The following is a 20,004-nucleotide window of genomic DNA, read 5'->3' on the forward strand; positions in this document are numbered from 1 at the left end:
CTCTGTCACTCGTTTGTTGTGGCTAGTGTTGTCCCCATTCTACGCCTCACCATGACTGCAAAGTGATTCCGGGCACAGACTAAGATGGAACATTTATCATCTGCCAGATGGGCACAGAAATAAGACTTAGGGAGGGTACATGGTGGTGTTGAGGAGTCAAATGTATGTGTTTATCGGAAGCGATCCAGGTCTACCACTTTTGGGTGTATGTGGAAAGTTCATGAGACTTGCACTAACTATAAGAGGTCCATCCTGTATACGTTCTTATTTAGAGAGGGCACTTCATTATACAAGCCCATAACCATAAAAATTATGTTCAGCAGGGGAAATAATATAACTAAGGGGCCAGCTATCCCAAAAAGTATTTTTCAGAATATTTATATATAGTACATGATATATTCTATTTTAGTATAATAGTTTAAAAAAACAAACAAACAAACAAAAAACATTAACTCTTTTTTTTAGCTCTGCTTTTATATCTCATGTTTGTGAAGAGATTGGACAGTTTGCATTGTGATCTCTAGATAGGAAAATAGATGGCATCAGTTGTGCCAAAACCATCACATGTATGCTCAGCCAATATATTTAAGGGAATTTGTCAGCAGGTTTATATGTAATCTGAGCACACCATGATGTAGTAGCAGAGAGCCCGATTACAGTGCCACTTATTGGGCTGTATATTGCTGTTCCAATACAATCAGTGTTTTATCAGCAGGAGATCTACAGGACGACTGGCTTTGTGCATCCTAGTCCATCCACACCCCCACCACTGATTAGCAGTTTTGTCACTATACAATGTACACAGGAAGCTGTGGTGTGGCTGACATTATACACAGCTCAACAGCTGAGCTCTGCTAGATCTACAGAAGAGAAAACTGTGATCATCATACCTAAGTGATATATCACTGTAATCCGGGTCTCTCGGACCCTACCTCATGGTGCTGTCAGATTACATAGCAAAAACCTGTTGACAAATTTCCTTTAAAACAAATAAATAGAAAACATTAGAAGTTTAGTACAATATAAAAATTGAGCTCTCAACCCTGCAAAACTATGACTGTAGCTCTGGACTACAGTGCTGGCTGCCACAGTGGATCGTGAAAAGGTTAATTAGCTAAGGAAAGGAATGTATGTGAAATGTTGAATTATTATTACAAAGATAACATTTTATATTTTGTTTATTGATATATAAAACTGTAAAAAGTTGTTCAAAGGTGACAGGCTAACCCATCCTCAGTACATTCCTGATCAACGTCACTAGCAATAATGCTGTACACAAGTAGTGAAGACATGCATTCATGAATTGGTAAAGTCCAAACTCCAATTCTGTTTCTTTATGAAATAGATAATAAAACTACACAGGATTTATGAGGAGCGCCTTACAGAAAGAATGGATGATACAACACAGGAGTGGAGGAAAAATAAATGACAACCTCAAAAAGTTACTTCAGTTATTCCTTCAGGTTTCTTCACATGGTGAAATCATAACTATTTTACCAGGTTTAAAAAAATAAATAAAAAAATGCAAGAAAACACAGCAATTACGAAGCTTTTTAATATCAATGGAGGGAAAAGTGTTTGTGCGTTAACTGAGGTCTGCAAAGAGACGTAGGATACCTTGGCTCATACTACAACTAGAGACTGATGAAATACTAAGGTCTGGAATCAGCGTTTCTGATTATTGATTATGCTGTAATGAAATATTCAGTAAAATAAATAGAAGACTGAGAGATGCTGGGATACATGAAATATATGGAAAGTGGTAAGCCTATAGAGTGGGCATGAGGCCATTAGCTAAAGGTGAATGAAACAGATGTTGGGGACAAGATGTTATGGCTTTACTAAGTATCACAAATTCTAATCCTGCACTTATTAGTTCTACTTATTATTAGTGCAGCCTTCCTCGCAGTTCTTCCGTTCACAAAATGTCCATGAATAGAGAAGCATGTGACCAGACCTGTCCATCACTCTCCTCCAATTGAAAAAACACTACGGATGGGAAAAATTGGTTTTCAATTGGAGGAGGCTGACAGACAGGTCTGTCCACACGCTTCTCCACCAACAGCCACTTGTGGACTGGAGAGCTGTGCAGTTTGTAAGAAAGGCTGTACTAACAAGTGAGGAAGGTGGACCGGTAATACCACAAAATTATGTCCCCAACATAAGTGGCCAACCCCTTTAAAAGGTTGTTTTTATTCTAAGAGGCCTCTTCATTAAAACTGGAGTTTCACTTTAGTTCACTTAAATGAATTCGATGCATCTTCAGTGGCGGGTGCCTCTGTTGAGCCTTTCTAGAAATTAAGCATTTCTGGTGTAAAAAAACGTCAGCACATTTGTGGAATTTGATGGGCAGACATAGCCTCGACCCCTCCCGCCTTGGCTCCTCTCAAGTACAGTTCGATTTGGAAGAGCTGCTTCAAACCGATATGAAAACATGCTGGTGTTCACGCTGGTCTGGATATGTAGATGTGCTGGAGTCAGATGCTCCTGATTCAGGAAGAGCACATCTCTTCATAAATCAGGAGCATCAGACGAGTAGGGGACACCTCTTTGTTCACCTCGCCACAAATCCTACTCTAGTCCCTACTGGACTAGTGGTGGTCACCATGTCCCAGTTGAATTAAAATGGCATGAGAACACTAAAAGTCGCTACATTTCAGCACAGCCTCGAGCTGCGCCAAAATTATGAGACGTTTCAAAGCTTTTTAAGCTAGAATATTGGTGTAAACGATTTGAAGAATCAGGCCTCAAGAGTTGCAAAATTTTTGCCCAACTGAATAAAACTTTCAGTCCTCTTCTACTTTAAAGACACCATTTACATATTTAAACATTTTTTGGTGATCCTGAAATCTTGAAATATTTTTTATTTCACACTGGCTACTACAGCAAACACATTAAGCTGACTTTTCTGCCTAATTAGCTTTGCTGTGTGGACTTGGACAGGTCAGTAGAGCTTGAGGAATTTAATGAAAGCTGTTGATACACTGCTAAGGATTACATAAATTACAGTAGTAGAGTTGGTGGTAATCGATTCATATGACCTAGTCCAGCAGCCAGGTCAGTAATCTCTGTGTGCTGAACGGGAGTACATGTGACATCACACCAGGCAGGCTAATAAAAAGAAAAGAAGCAGATGCCGGGGAGGTAGGAGGTGGTTCTCAGGGCTCCCATCCAGCAGTTAGAGATTACTGACCTTACCGCTGGACTGGGTCCTGCACACCGATTTGCACCCTCTCAGGATAGGTACACTAGCCAACACTGATATGGCTCTGTATCCATCCTCCGATACTGCCTGGTCTTTATAGTATGGGGCTGTAATCCATCAATTCCTTGACACTGTAGTAAGCTATGACATTGACTTGTTGGGAACTCTGTTCCACTGATCCAGGGCTGTGGAGTCATGGAATGAAGAGTCAGTTTTGCAAGACGCAAGAAAAATGCATTTTAATTTCAAAATTAAAGTGATATGTTAGTAATTTATTAAGCACATAGCTTGTTGCATATTTACTTTCAAATGAATTTAGGAGTGTCTAGATACTTTAAGTATTATCTAGCGGTGATAGAAAATTGATCATCACCTCTTTGTTCTTTGCTCTCTTTTATGGACCATTTAAACAAATTGATCAAGGTCGTTAAATGACTGGATCTGCTATATACCATATTTTCCAGATTATAAGACGCACCGGTTTATAAGACAGACCCCAAATTTTGGGGAGGAAAATAGGAAAAAAATGTTTTTTAGTAAACCGTTGCGTATTATAATCAGCTTACCTGGGGGGCGGCGTTGGTAGAGCGGGGTCCCAGGGTTGCCGCTGGCTGAGGCCCGAGATGCAGACGGTGTGCCCGAGATACAGACAGGGACAGGACGGAGTGTTCGGAGGCGGCTGCGGGCCCCATGCTGTCTCCCAAGTTCTGCGCTGGAGGTGTCCGGTGGTGCGGGGGCTCCGCCGGCATCTTTTCTGGAGACGAGATCTCAGCGCAGAGATCTCAATCTGAGCATGCGCCGCCTCCGGCGGCCATTTTCCCGAAGTCCATTGCATAGGACAGTATGGAAGGTGCAGGGCTCCGGCTGCACAAGATGCCTGCGGAGCCCCCGCACCATTGGACACCTACAGCGCAGAACTTGGGAGACAGCATGGGGCCTGCAGCCCCTCCGAACAATCCGTCCTGACCATGCAGCATCTCCGGGACCTGCTCCACGGCAGCCGGTAGGGTGATTTCGCTTTCTAAGACAAATATGGGGGGAAAAAAAAGTGCATCTTATAAAGCGAAAAATACGGTACAAACCGATCAGTGGTCATTTACTAATATGTGGTATTTATTAATACTAGATGTTGCAGTTTTTATGCGGGGTGCATTCAGTTTTGTATCAACTAATTTGAGTAAAAATGGAAAAATTTGTAGTGAAATTTATATTAACCTTACTTTCATGCTATGGGTTAAAAAAAAAGTTCTATGAAACTCAAGTCTTGTCAAAATTTTGTAAATTGTTCCTGCGTTCAATGAGATACATAAAAATCTTACTTTTGAGGGTATGCGCTTATTTATGCTGAGCACTGTAAATACACCAAATAAAGAAAAAAAGGAAGGTAAAATATACCAACCACTTTAACAAAGTGCTAATAAAGTGGAAAAATTATCCAATGTGAAGTTTCACCAAACTTGGGCTTTGAAAATGAAACTATATTTATCGAATTTCCTAATGTATTTTTTGTGAATTTTCATGCTCTTGAAAAGTAGGAGTAATACGTATACAACAGTAAAGCAAATGCTGCAATACAATTCATCTGAGTTCACATAATGGGAGTGTAGATGACGAAGTGCGAAAGAGTATAGATAACATAAGTGGAGATCTTCCGACCTTTTCACTTTTACACATCAGCTGCACATTCTGCATCTGAGAGCTGTGCAAAGACTGGATAGTGTCAATCTGCTTTTTCTGTTTTGCCAACATGTCTTCATATTCATTCTTTTTCATTTCAACGGCTCCTCTCTCTGCTGCTGCCCGTCGAATCCTGCCCTCCAGCTCCATCACTCGGCTCTGAGATAATGAAACAGATTATTATAAGACCACATTGTGATTTTTGGATCAGCGCTCTAATCATAATGTACATATCACCCCATAGTGCTATTTACCTTCCAGGTGGCATTGGAACTGTCCTGGTCAATTATAAGCAATGTAGTTTCTCCCAGCTAGAATTCTGCCAGCATAGTGCTGCTCAGCCTTGACCAATAACAGTGTATTCTAACTTTAGAATTCACTCTACACTACTGTACACTACCATGCTTGACTAATTTTGTCTTCTGCCATCTATATAAATATGGCTGCCTGATTGTTTTTACAATATTGTTAGTTGGTTTATCTCAAAGCTCAACTCTACTGCTCTCCTCCACAACAGAGCTTGTAATTACTAGGCAGTGCAGAGATGAACAGAGTTTGTTGCCTGGTGCTAACAGATCAGTAATGTGAAACTGCAAAAAGCTGTTCTGTTGATGCATATGGCAGAGGATTATCTTCTTCCATATGCATCAAAAGAACAACATTTGTAATGTAAAACTGTCATATGCATTAACAGCAGCTTTTTGCAGAGGATTATCTTCCGCCATATGCGTCAAAAGAACAGCTTGTTGCCTGATGCTGATAGATCAGCAAACAGCTGAAGACTGTCAAAGGGAATGTGTCATCTTTTTATGTGGAATGTATTTTTTTTTTAAATATTGGCAATTTTATTCAAATCATAATCTGTATGAAAAAAAAAAACACTTGCAATTTTCATATGTGCCACAGGGACTTAGCTAGGCTCATTGTTCCAGGAAATGCGCATGTGTATTACTAGTAAGAGACTGACTCAGACCCTATCTTTCTATAGCAATGGAATGAAACTGAAAGGAAGACTATTAGATATAAGAAAAAACCTTTTCGACAGCGAGAGTGATCAATGAGTGGAATAGGCTGCCACAAACCGTGGCGAGTTCTCCTTCAATGGAAGTCTTCAAACAGAGACTGCACAGACATCTGTCTGAGATGGTTTAGTGAATCCTGCATTGAGCAGGGGGTTGGACACGATGACCCTAGAGGTCCCCTCCAACTCTACCATTCTATGATTCTATATAGAAGCATCTAATGAGCATGTGCAAAGGTCATTTTTTTTGGGAAGGGAAGAATGGGCAGCTGTAACATAACTTATTGTGATTGATGGATCCTGTGTTATCAGATTATACAGTACAGACCAAAAGTTTGGACACACCTTCTCATTTAAAGATTTTTCTGTATTTTCATGACTATGAAAATTGTACATTCACAATGAAGGCATCAAAACTATGAATTAACACATGTGGAATTATATACTTAACAAAAAAGTGTGAAACAACTGAAAATATGTCTTATATTCTAGGTTCTTCAAAGTAGCCACCTTTTGCTTTGATGACTGCTTTGCGCACTCTTGGCATTCTCTTGATGAGCTTCAAGAGGTAGTCACCGGAAATCGTTTTCACTTTGCAGGTGTGCCCTGTCAGGTTTAATAAGTGGGATTTCTTGCCTTATAAATGGGGTTGGGACCTTCAGTTGTGTTGTGCAGAAGTCAGGTGGATACACAGCTGATAGTCCTACTGAATAGACTGTTACAATTTGTACTATGGCAAGAAAATCCATGCATGCATGCCCCTCAACACGCTGCAGACATAAAAAATAAATAAATAAATAAATATAAGGATTCTACTCACCTTCCTTCCCTCTACTCCAGCGCTACGTCCTGCTCTGCTGCCAGCAGCAGATCTCAGCCTGTAAGTAGTGCATGACGTCACTGACATGCGTCCTCACACGCTGAGGTAAGCTGCCGGAATATTCATTCTTCAATATTCCGGGACTATGGGTGTGGATAGGAGTGAATATTCATTTTCTTTAATAGCTGGCACACTGTTGGCCGCAGCTGTGATTCCTGCAGTGGCTCAGTGATCACGTGTGCCTGCTATTAAAGATAATGAATTTTAATTGCTCCCCACGCCCATGGGAGTGGAGAGCAATGAATATGCATTCTCTTTAATAACGGGCACACGTGATCGCACAGCAGCTGCAGGAAGCCGCTGGCTGTGGCTGACATTGTGCCGGCTATTAAAGAAAATTAATATTTACTCCTCTCCACTCCCATAGTTCCGGAATATTGAATATTCCGTGGAGAGGAGTGATTATTCATTTTCTTTAACAGCGGGTACACGTGATAGCTGCAGCAGCGGCTACTGCCTGTCACCCGCTCTTCTGCTGCCGCTCAACTTCCCCTCCATCCACAGCCAGAATATGTATTATCCGGACTATAAGACGCATCCCCCACTTTCCTCCAAAATTTAGGACAAAGTATGAGTTGAAATAGCCCCAGTAGCCGATAAGAAAATTGCAAGATATTACGAAAAATTTGATTTAAACAATATTTCTGATGATACATTCCCTATAAATTGTGATGCCCCTTCAGCCAAATCGCTTAACAGCTAAAGATTGAACTGAGCAGCAGGAGATTAACTCCACTATTTTTTACAGGATTTCTACAAAACTCACTATTTTAGGATCATGCAGAAAATGCAAACAGTGAGGACAATTAGAATCCTGTTTAATTTAACCCCTTTCTAACATGGGGCGTATTAATATGCATCTGTGCCCTGGGCCTATTGGACCAGATACGTATTAACCCCTTAAAAGCCCAAGACGTACTAATACATACCTGCACCCTGGGCTTTAAGAGCCAGGTACGTATTAGTAAGCCCTGTTGATTTCACAGCTGACACCCAGTGCTATGTGCTGGGAGCGGTCCAACGCTGTCTGCCGCGGCTTCCCAGATGTTGTCATGACGACCCGATGTCGTCATGACAACATCCGTGTCACCATACAGCAGGAAGATACTTTGGTCATGCACGGTGCATGACCAAAGTATCTTCTGCATCTGCTGCGCTGACAGCCTGTATAACACAGGGATGGTGCTCTATCCCTATGCTATACAGGTGATCAGAGTAAAAAAAGTGAAAGTCCTATAGTGGGACAAAGTATGAAAGTAAAAAAAAGTGTTACAAAATGAAAAAAATAATCCATCAAAAATAAAAATATAATGTACCCATCAATAAATATTATTATGAAAGGAAAAAAAAAAAAAAAAAAGTACACATTTGGTATCACCGTGTCCGGAACGACCTGACCTATAAAACTGTCCCACTAGTTAACCCCTTTAGTGAACACGGTAAAAAATAAAAATAAAAAACTAAGCAAAAAAACAATGCTTTATCATCATACCGCCAAACAAAAAATGGAATAACACGCGATCAAAAAGACTAATATAAATAAAAATGGTACTGCTGAAAACGTCATCTTGTCTCGCAAAATACAAACCGCCATACAGCTCCATCAGCCCAAAAATAAAAAACTTATAGCTCTCAGAATAAAAAGCAATGCAAAAAAATATTTTTTTCTATAAAATAGCTTTTATTGTGTAAAAGCGCCAAAACATAGAAAAACAATATAAATGTGGTACCGCTGTAAACATACTGACCCGAAGAATAAACCTACCTCATCAATTTTACCACACGCGGAACAGAATAAAAAAAAAACACACACAACCAATTCCGGAATTGCTGTTTTTTGTTTATTCTGCCTTCCAAAAATCTGAATAGAAAGCGATCAAAAAATGTCACGTGTCTGAAAATGGTACCAATAGAAACGTCAACTTGTTTAGCAAAAAACAAGCCCTCACGTGACTCTGTCTGCCAAAATATGGAAAAATTATAGCTCTCAAAATATGACGATGCAAAAACTAGATTTTACAAAAAAAAAAGCGTCTTTTAGTGTGTGACAGCTGTCAATCATAAAAACCCGATAGGATTCTGGTATCGCTGTAATCGCACTGTCCCGAAGAATAAAGTCATCTAATCACTTACACTGCACATGAAACGGCATAAAAAATAAACAGTTGGGCTAGTGTTAGGGTTGGGCTTGGGATTCTTTTCAAAAGTAAAAAAAAAAAAAAGATGACAATATGGCGACTAGTGTTGAGCGCAAGTGCTCGCTACTTGAGTTTGCATCTGGTGCTCGGGTATGCACTGAGTATCGCGGGTGCTCGAGTGACATGCTCGAGTCTCCACCCCATATGCTTCGCGGCCAAAAAAACCTTGCGGGGATTGCTTGCCATGCACGAGCGATCCCCGTGTGGTTCTTTTGGGGTGTCTAATAACCATGAAACATGCGGGCGGGGACTCGAGCAGGTCACTCGAGCACGCGCGATACATGGTGCATACCCGAGCACCTGATGCAAACTCAAATAGCGAACACTTGCGCTCAAGACTAATGACAACTTATTCAATATGATGACTTAATGTTATCAAATTCCGTCGTACCTTTGGATTCAACATGTTCACTATACCCCTTGATAAAATCCTTGAGGGGTGTAGTTTCCAAAATGGGGCCACTTGTGGGGGGTTCCCACTATTTAGGCACATCAGGGGCTCTCCAAATGCGAAATGGCGTCCGCTTTCAATTTCAACCAATTTTGCTTTCAAAAAGTCACACAGTGCTCCTTCCCTTCTGAACTCTACCGGGCGCCCAAACACTGTATTTTCCCCACATATGGAGTATTGGCGTACACAGGAGAAATTGCACAAAAGTTTTTGGGGTCCATTTTCTCCTCTTATCCTTGTAAAAAATAAAAAAATTGGGGCTAAAACATCATTTTTGTAGAAAAAGTTTGATTTTTTTATTTTCACGGCTCCATGTTATAAACTTCTGTAAAGCACTTGGAGGTTCAGGGTGCTCACCACACATCTAGATAAGTTCCCTGAGGGGTCTAGTTTCCAAAATGCTGTCACTTGTGGGTGATTTCCACTGTTTAGGCACATCAGGGACTCTCCAAACGCAACATGGCGTCCGCTAATTATTCAAGCAAATTTTACATTCAAAAAGTCAAATGGCGCTCCTTCCCTTCCGAGCTCTGCCGTGTGCTCAAACAGTGGTTTTCCCCCACATATGGGGTATCTGCGTGCTCAGGGGAAATTGCACAACAAATTTTGGGGTTCATTTTTTCCTGTTACCCCTGCGAAAATAAAAAAAAATTGGGTCTAAAGTAACATTTTTGTGAAAAAAGTTAAATGTTCATTTTTTTCTTCCACATTCCAAAAATTCCTGTGAAGCACCTGAAGGGTTAATAAAGTTCTTGAATGTGGTTTTGAGCACCTTGAGGGGTGCAGTTTTTAGAATGGTGTCACTTTTGGGTATTTTCTGTCATAAAGACCCCTCAAAGTGACTTCAAATGTGATGTGGTCCCTAAAAAAAAAAAAAGGTTTTGTAAATTTTGTTGGAAAAATGAGAAATTGCTGGTTAACTTTTAACCCTTATAGCTCCCTAATAAAAAAAAATTTTGGTTACAAAATTGTGCTGATGTAAAGTAGACATGTGGGAAATATTATTTGTTAACCATTTTGTGCGACATATCTCTCTGATTTAAGAGCATAAAAAGGAGATTTTTGTGTACTCACAATAAAATCTCTTTCTCTTAGCCTCTAATTGGGGGACACAGGACCATGGGTGTTATGCTGCTGTCCACTAGGAGGCGACACTATGCATAATCTGAAAAAGATTAACCGTGGCTCCTCCTCTGCAGTATACACCCCTGGACGGCATCAGCCTTCTCCAGTTTTGTGCAAAAGCATTAGGAGGAACGTAACATGGATAACATAACCATGCCTATAAGAAGGCAACTATGTACGAGCTCAAAAAAAAAAAAGAAAAAAAAAAAAAAAAAAAAAGAGAACTCAACATAACGGCCCGGAAAGGGGCAACAGGGTGGGTGCTGTGTCCCCCAATTAGAGGCTAAGAGAAAGAGATTTTACGGTGAGTACACAAAAATCTCCTGTACTCTGTCGCCTCATTGGGGGACACAGAACCATGGGACGTCCCAAAGCAGTCCCTGGGTGGGAAGCAATGGACGAATATTGTGTAGCCAGGCCCCTACAATTGGGGTACTGCCGCCTGCAGAACACGTCTACCCAGGCTCGCGTCTGCTGAGGACTGGGTATGAACCTTGTAGTGTTTGGTAAACGTGTGTAGGCTAGTCCAGGTGGCTGCCTTACACACTTGTTGTGCCGAATTGCCCAGGAGGCCCCTACCGCACGTGTAGAGTGTGCTGTAATACCTGCTGGAAGGGGAGAATTTTTGAGGCGGTAGGCCTCTTGTATGGTGGATTTGATCCACCTGGCAAGGGTAGCTTTGGAAGCTGGCAGACCATTGCGGCCGCCTTCCAGAAGAAGGAAAAGAGAATCAGACTTCCGGAAGGGCGCAGTCCTAGACACATAGATACGCAATGCCCTGACAAGGTCAAGCGTATGCAGACCCTTCTCCACTCTATGAACAGGGACCGGACAGAGGGATGGCAGTGAAATTTCCTCATTGAGGTGGAAGTTGGACACAACCTTCGGAAGGAAGGATGGGACCGTACGGAGAACTACCTTGTCCTGGTAAAAAGCCAGGCAGGGCCGTCTGCAGGAGAGTGCTGTCAGTTCAGACACCCTGCGTAGTGAGGTGATTGCCACCAGGAAAACCACTTTCTGGGATAGAAGGCGGAGTGGGACTTCCCTAAGGGGTTCAAAGGGTGTTTCCTGCAATGCTGTCAGCACCAGGTTGAGGTCCCACGTTTCTAGTGGTCGTCTGCAGGGGGGAACCAACCGGGAAACCCCCTGAAGAAATGTCCTTACTTGCGGCTTGTTAGCAATACACCTCTGAAAAAGCACTGAGAGAGCTGACACCTGGCTCTTAAGGGAGGCCAGGGACAGTCTGGCCTCCAGACCAGATTGGAGAAACCCAAGTACGATGGGGAGGGAATAAGGGAATGGGGTCTGGCCACGAGATTCGCGCCAGGTAAAGAAGGCTTTCCAGCTACGGTAATAAATCTTAGCAGAGGTTGGCTTCCGTGCCCTGATCATGGTTCCAATGACGTCCGGCGAGAACCCTGACTGGGTTAGAACCCAGGTCTCAATGGTCACGCCGTCAAATTGAGGGCCCCTGAGTTCTGGTGGTAGAACGGGCCTTGTGACTGAAGATCCGGGCGGTCGGGGAGACGCCAGGGTACGTCTGCTGTGAGCTGTACGATGTCGGCATACCATGTACGTCTGGGCCAGTCCGGTGCGATTAGGATGGTTGGAACTCCCTCTTGCTTGATCTTCCTCACCACTCTGGATAGCAGGGGGAGAGGTGGAAAAAATGTACAGGAGCTGGAACTGGGTCCAGTCCTGAACCAGGGCATCCGCTCCTAGCACCCGCGGGTCGTGAGTTCTGGCCATGAAGTTGGAGACCTTGGCATTGAAGTGGGATGCCATTAGGTCTACGTCCGGAGTCCCCCAGCGATGACAGATCTGTTGAAAAACTTCGGGATGGAGAGACCACTCTCCCGAGTCCATTCCTTGCCGGCTGAGGAAGTCTGCTTCCCAGTTGTCCACACCCGGAATGTGAACCGCAGAGAGAACCAAACCTGTGTCTTCCGCCCAGTGGAGAATGTGTGTCACTTCTCGCATCGCCTGGGCACTGCGGGTACCCCCTTGGTGATTCACATATGCCACAGCCGTGGCATTGTCCAACTGTACTCTCATGTGAGAGGCTGCCAGTAAGTGATGGAAGGCTCTCAATGCCAGGAGGATGGCACAAATTTCCAAGATGTTGATGGGCATGGTCGCTTCCGCTGGGGACCACTTGCCCTGTGCTCTGTGGTGTAGGTGCACCGCACCCCAACCCGTCAGGCTCGCGTCGGTGGTCAGAACCTTCCATTTACCCGTGAGAAAGGATTTCCCCTTTGTTAGTGAGGTTGGCTTGAGCCACCAGTGCAAGAACCTCCTGGTTGACGATGTCAGCTGGAACTCCCTGTAGAGAGAAAAAGGGTTCCTGTCTCATGACTTGAGGATGGCTAGTTGAAGGGGCCTGAGGTGAAGCTGGGCAAATGGGACTGCTTCTATTGCGGCCACCATCCTGCCGAGGACTCTCATGGCAAACCGGAGAGATTGAGGGGGTTTGCTGAGGAGAGTGCGAACTCCTAGACGGAGAGGCAGTGCCTTGTCCTTGGGAAGGAGCACTAGACCCCTGAAGGTGTTGAATAGCATTCCCAGGAAGGTCAGAGACTGACTCGGGGTTGGTGATGACTTTTGTAGGTTGACTAACCAGCCCAGGCGACTCAGTGTCGATTGTGATTGAGACACTGAGCTCGCAGTCCTTGAAGGTGGGAGCCTTGATAAGGAGATCGTCCAGGTATGGAACGACTACTATGCCTCTGGAGTACAGGACGTCCATGGTGGCTGCCATGACTTTGGTAAACACTCTGGGAGCCGTGGCGAGTCCGAACGGGAGAGCCATGAACTGGTAGTGGTCCTGGTCGATTGCGAACCTGAGAAATCTCTGATGGGCGGGTGCAATTGGTATATGCAGGTATGAGTCTTGTATGTCTATGGAGGCGAGAAATTCTCCCTTTTCCATGGACAAAATGATGGACCGAAGGGACTCCATGCGGAAGTGACGTACCCATACATATTTGTTGAGCTGTTTTAGGTCCAGTATGGGCCGTACGCCGCCTCCTTTCTTGGGGACTACGAATAAAATGGCGGTTTTGGGGGAACAGAAAGAAAGTCTGTTTGGTGGGTTGGAAGTGAACTCTATCTTGTATCCCGAAGACACCAGTTCCCTGACCCACCTGTCTTCTGTAATAGGCAGCCAGACTTGATGAAAGAGCAAAAGTCGGCCGCCTACAGGTGGGGTGTCTTCCGGAGTCTGTGAGTCATGATGAGGAGGAAGTCTGAGATTTTCCTCCTTTAAAATTTGACTGGCCTGCTTTTGACTGCCAGGTCTTGTCAGACTTTTGCGTTGACCGCGAGTTGTCCCTGCGTAGGGAGCGGTTGCCATTTTGTACTGGTCGAGAGACGGACCAGCCCGAAGAGTTCCGAAAGGATCGGAATAGAGTTTGGTTACGCTTCTTGTAAGTGCGTTTGGGTTTCAGTTGGGGGAGAGAGGTACTCTTACCCCCGGTGGCGTTGGATATCATCGTGTCCAACTGTTCACCAAAAAGTCGACCACTGAGATACGGGAGGTGCGTGAGGGACTTCTTTGAGGCTGCGTTTGCTTTCCATTCCTGCAGCCAGAGGATACGCCGAATCGTGATGGCGTTTGATGCTATCCCCGCTGCACCCCTTGCAGAATCCAGAGCTGCATGAAGCATGTAATCTGCTACAACTGCTATTTGAACCGCTTGGTCCGACAGCTCAGGAGCAGATACTTGGAGGCCAGCTTGTAAATTTTGGGCCCAAGCCAGGATGGCCTTGGCAGCACAAACTGAAGCGAACGCGGGAGCCAGGGAGGCCCCTGCGGCCTCAAAAATTGAACGAGCCATGCGTTCTACCTGCTGGTCTACTGTGTCCCTGAGGGTTGAGCTATCTGGCAGTGAAAGGAGTGACTGTGCTGCTAGCCTAGAGACTGGGGGATCCACTTCGGGTGGATCTGTCCATTCCTTGGTGGTCTCCTGTGGGAAGGGGTACCGCGCCTCCAGATATTTGCGATTGGTAAACTTCTTCTCAGGCTGTGAGAAATGCTTTTTAAGGATCGACAAACTCTGGGTGGTCAAAGAAGACCTTAGTAGGCTTCAGAAGTCCTTCAAAGGAAATCTTGTGTTGTGGTGCCTCCGGGGGCGGATCAGAAATGTCCAGCACCCGATGGATGGACGAGATTACATCCTCAACTAGCGCTGTATTGCTAGGGTCGGAATCACAGATGCCTTCCGAATCCTGTGTATTGCTAAGGCATCTCCTGCTGGGTGAACCAAGGTGGAGGCCTTCTCTGGTCGGGGAACGCTGTGGAGACTGCAGTGTCTGTCCCTGGTAGGGGACGGTCTAGATGACCTGGAACTACGGTGTCTCTCCCTAGAAGGGGATGACCGTGTGCTATGGGATGGCGCAGATGAACGTGACCTGTTGGTCCGCTTGCGTCCTGACCTAGCCGTGGATGTGCCCGGGTCGTCATGCCCCTGAGTCGAGCCTTCCCTTTGCTGGGTAGCGTTCATAGTTGAGGCATGACTCTGCAGAGCCTGAAGCAATGTGGAGGTTAGGTTATCTATAGACTGCGTCATAGATTGCGACATCTGAGTGACCCATTCCGGCGTGGCATTAGACACCGAAGCATTGGCAGGGGCTTCTTGGGGCTCTGGCACAGCAGTCTGGATGCAGTCCTGGCAGTGCGGGTACGTGCTGCCACTTGGGAGAGTATTGCTGCAGGCTGTATAGAGTGCATAATAGCAGTCCTGCCTGGTTCTCTTGGACCTTGAGCCCGGCATAGTGCACTGGGGTGGCTATGCAGAGGGCCCTACAGGGGTGGCTATGCAGAGGAGCTTATAAGGAATAATGGACTCACAGCCGAGGAAGAACTCCAGCTGTGATCTTATCCCACCAGTGTGCCCCTAGGTCCAGCGCCAAAGATCCACAGTCCTGTGCCCCCCGGAGACTGGCTGGTCTTCCCTTATCCTGCAGCAGATAATGGCGGCCGGACTAAAGTTAAGAAAGAAGGGGGGCGGAGAGCTGAAAAGGGCGGCAGAACTGTGAAATCGCGCCCTTTCAGTCTCGATCCGCCCCCTCTATGACACTGTAGAGTGTCATATTTGTCATCCGGGGGGGCGGGCCTGATGCCCAAAGGGACTGCAGGCCAGCGCGTAAGTCCGGGAGGGAGCCGGATCTGAACCGAACCCCCCCGGATTTAAAGGCAGGATAGCGGTGGGGTATAAGCGGAAGGGGGGGCCCTGTGAAGAGTCCCCCTGAGGCACTGTAGAGCTGGTGCTGCCGCAGAAACAGGGAGGACTGTGCCTCTGTTGTGTCATGCCTGCCTGCACTCCCCCTGGCCCCGACAGGAGCCCGCAGCAGGGCTGGGGTCCCTGGATTCAGCCGTAGTGTGCTGGCTGCTGGGAGCTGCTGCCTGTACAGGCCCTACCTGAAGAGTTTCAACCTAATACCCCCAGGGGGGGGGATTAGGGAGGTGCTGTTGTCACCATCAGTGGGCTATATCCTCGCCTCGACCTCAACCCAGAGACCAAAAGGAATTGGGGAAGGAGGGGGGTCTTGACTTCGGACCAGCACCCGAGAGGCTGGGGAAGGAGCGACATGGGGAATAGCCATCTCGACTTCAACAGTGCACCCCGTAATAAGGGGCCGAGGAAGGAGCCATGCCGGGAGTCTTGCAGTAGACCCACTTTTCTTCATCTGCAATCCCGTCGGTGAAAAAGGAGTAAAAGTTTTAGGTGTGCCTCCTATGCGACACTAAGCAAAAACTGGAGAAGGCTGATGCCGTCCAGGGGTGTATACTGCAGAGGAGGAGCCACGGTTAATCTTTTTCAGATTATGCATAGTGTCGCCTCCTAGTGGACAGCAGCATAACACCCATGGTCCTGTGTCCCCCAATGAGGCGACAGAGTAAATTCAAATTTTGAAAATTGCAGAATTTAACTTTTCGCCAAATTTCCGTTTCTTTCACAAATAAACGCAAGTGATATCGATGAAATTTTACCACAATCATGAAGTACAATATGTCACGAAAAAATAAATCTCAGAATCAGTGGGATCCGTTGAAGCGTTCCAGAGGTATTACCTCAAAGTGACACTGGTCAGAATTGTAAAAATTGGCACAAGCAAACCACCTTCAGGGATAGAGGGGTTAAAAACACTTTATATCATTGGGGCATTCCCTCACATACCTTTTAGCTTCAGTCATAGGTGTGGCAATTTATCTTTTCAGTCACGGAAAAATCAGAAATTTCGCAAAATTACGCCCCGCATGTTTCACGGTTGTTAGACACCCAGAATAAAACATGCAGGGATCGCTCGTGCAGAGTGTTTTTTTTGGCCACGAAGCATATGAGGCAGAGACTCGAACATGTCACTCAAGCACCCACGATACTCAGTGCATACCAGAGCACCAGATGCAAACTCAAGTAGCGAGGACTTGCGCTCAACACTAGTCACCACTACTTTTGAAAAAAATCCCAACCCTAGCACAACCCCAACGTTTATTTTTTACGCCGGTCCTCGAACGATATAAGTGATTAGACGACTTTATTCTTCGGGTCAGTGTGTTTTCAGCGATGTCAGATTCATATCGGGTTTTTATGTTTGGCAGCTGTCACACACTAAGACTCTTTTTTTTTTTTTTTTTTTGCTAAAGACTTGTTTTTGCAATCATTTTTCCATATTTCAGCTGACAGAGCCATGTAAGGCTATTTGCCCAAAATGCGTTTTTTAAGCGTTTTTGCAGCGGCAATTCTGCCGCTTGGTAGAAGGCCTGCCATGTTCCCCAATGATAATCCGCATGTGCCTTAGGCTATGTGCCCACGATGCAGAAATGCTCCGGATTTTTCCTGAGCGTTTCTGCATCTCCCTGGCAGAAAAACCGCATGCGAATTGTACATGCGGATCGTACATGCGTTTTTTCCTGCCAGAGGCATGCGGATGTGAAGCGTTCTTCACATGCATTTCCGCATGCGGGTTGACAAGCGCTTTCCAAGCGATTTTAGCATCACTTGGAAAGTGCTTGACAACTTGGTCACACTATATAAATCCATGCAAACGGCATGGATTTATATACTGTGACCTTAAAGGATGGTAAAAAATAAAAAAATAAATCTATACTGACTATCCGATGGCCCCCGGAGTCTTGCCGGCAGTGAAGACAAGGAGACCGGGGGCCATCAGAAGGTAAATATAATATATATATATATTTTTTTTATACAGGTTCTATGGTACCCGGGTCCGGAGGAGAGAGTCTCCTGTCCTCCAGACCTGGGTACCATCCGCACATTGAAACGTTTGGATTCCGCATGTATAGATCCAGTGATGCGGATTCCATGCGTTCCAATGAAAGTCAATGGCGGCGAAAACGCAGCGCTTCCGCAAAATAATTGGTAGTGCTGCTTTTTTTCCCCGCAATGATAATCTGCAGCAGAAATTTCGGCAGCATGTGCACAGCACATGCGGATTATCATTGGGGAACATGGCAGACCTTCTACCAAGCGTTTTTTAAGTGTTTCTGCAGCGTTTTTGCCAAAAAGCATTCATTGATGTATAAAAACGCATCCGTTTTTTTCTGCCAGGGAGGGGCAAAAACGCTCAGGAAATTTCTGTTTCAAATCCTGAACGTGTGCACATACCCTTATAGATCAGATCGTTCCGGATGCGGAGATACCAAATGTGTACTTTTATTGTTTTTTATTTTTTCATAATATTTATTGAGTACAATATATTTTTTATTTTTTTTGGATTATTTTTTAATTTTTACAATTTTTTTTATTTTTTCCCACTTTGACACTTTTTTGACTTTTAAACTTTGTCGCACTATGGGACTTTCATTTTTTTGCAGGCTGATATGCAGCATCTCTATGTTATGCAGGCTGTCAGCCCCTGCACAGGCACAAGTTACTTTGATCCTGCACCGTGCATGATCAAAGTAACTTGTTGATGCCTTGTGACCCGGCATCATGACGACATCGGGTCACCATGGCAACTACCAGGGCCCAGCACAAACAGCGCAGGACGCCAGAGACAAGGTAAGAGGCTCACGCTTACCTCCCCTTGCTCCCGAAATCCTGCGATCGACTTTGATCGCAGCATTTCGGGGGTTAATGTGCCGGGAGCAGTGCAGCAGCGCTCCTGGCACATAGCACTAGGTGTCAGGTGTGGTTATGAGAATCAGCTGACACCTGGCGGCGATTGCTGCACACAGCTTCTGTGCGGGTACGATGGCATTGTGCGTAATAGTACGTACCTGGTCCAATAGGCCCAGGGCCCAGGGATGTACTATTACTGACAATGTCAGAATGGGGTTAAACATAACACTGGGAGCTTGTGAAGAACGCTTCACTTCCGCTTCACTTCCACTGGCAGGAAAAACGTATGTACAATCCGCATCCGTTTTTTCTGCCAGGGAGATGCAGAAACGCTCAGGAAAAATCTGGAGCATTTCTGCATCGTGGGCACATAGCCTTAGACAGTATTGATAAAAGTGTACCATAATATTTGAAAAGGCTAAATATAACTTTCCTAATTAATTATTAAATTATTACACTTATTTTCATGACAGTAGAAAAAACATCTTGCATTTCACTGCTTTGTATGTTAGCAAGCCCTGTGCTCTACAGTACAAAGATCTATATCCCTTCACATGTACAATATTCTTTGATGTCCACTCCAATGAATGTAGCTACTGAGCCAAACTGTTCCATGGTACCAAGCAGCAGATGCCACATCATCAGTTGGCAGGAAAGCTAAAGAGGATATGTGGTTATTTGAAGAAAACATGTTTGCCATGGGCAGATGAAATAACTGACTATAATTTGCACAGTACAAGATAAAAAAAAACACATAAGGAAAAAGGTATCCTACCTGTAATTCCACACATCGAGTGCTTGTAATCCAGTAGTTTATTCCCAGGACAAACACACATGCTAGAAGCACGGCAAGAAGAAGTGATGGAGACTTCATTGCTCTGCGGCCACTCCCCAATCCCATAATATGAAGTACAGTTGATAAAACCTGCAGCAAAATTAAAAACAGTGTATGAAACACATATAGGGAGATGAAACAACTAGAACAAAAACCCATCAGTCCTTTCAGAACAGATCTACAGTACAGGGGCAGGGATATTATTCACATGGTGATGACAACAGCTTTCCGCAAAGTCTCTTTAGGTTTCCAGGATCCTACTCAGAAAAAAGCTGGCCTTTCTTCTTTCCTTACTTATAGTTAAAAACTCAACATTTTGTAAACTGTACAGAACAGGCAAGTAACAAAATGAACCCCCATAATCTATGATCCCAAATATGAAGTATTGCTGTATAGAGCAAATAAAAAACAAAAAAAACCACGGTCTGCCAAGAAACGCTCGCCCCTCAGTCGGGCATTCCTAGGAGCACAGCCATGACCGGGGTCTTCAGCATACTTACCAGTCAGTTATATGTCGGTAAAGGGTTA

At 44.8% G+C, this 20,004-nt stretch overlaps 1 protein-coding gene across 3 annotated transcripts in view; it reads right to left on the minus strand.

Moving 5' to 3' along the window:
• Window positions 1-20,004, minus strand: part of GOLM1 (golgi membrane protein 1) — a 104,353-nt gene that overhangs the window by 41,585 nt on the left and 42,764 nt on the right. For all 3 annotated transcript variants that reach the window (XM_073670946.1, XM_073670947.1, XM_073670945.1), the window contains 2 exons: window positions 19,417-19,566; window positions 4,862-5,041 (listed from right to left, as the gene is read on the minus strand). In XM_073670946.1, the coding sequence (XP_073527047.1) occupies window positions 4,862-5,041; window positions 19,417-19,542 (306 nt within the window). In that variant the 5' untranslated portion in view covers window positions 19,543-19,566. The remainder of the gene's footprint in view (window positions 1-4,861; window positions 5,042-19,416; window positions 19,567-20,004) is intronic.

The sequence above is a fragment of the Phyllobates terribilis genome, unplaced genomic scaffold (genome assembly GCF_046119375.1).
Source record: "Phyllobates terribilis strain yellow unplaced genomic scaffold, ASM4611937v1 Scaffold_1__5_contigs__length_1240528914, whole genome shotgun sequence".
Lineage (NCBI taxonomy): Eukaryota > Metazoa > Chordata > Amphibia > Anura > Dendrobatidae > Phyllobates > Phyllobates terribilis.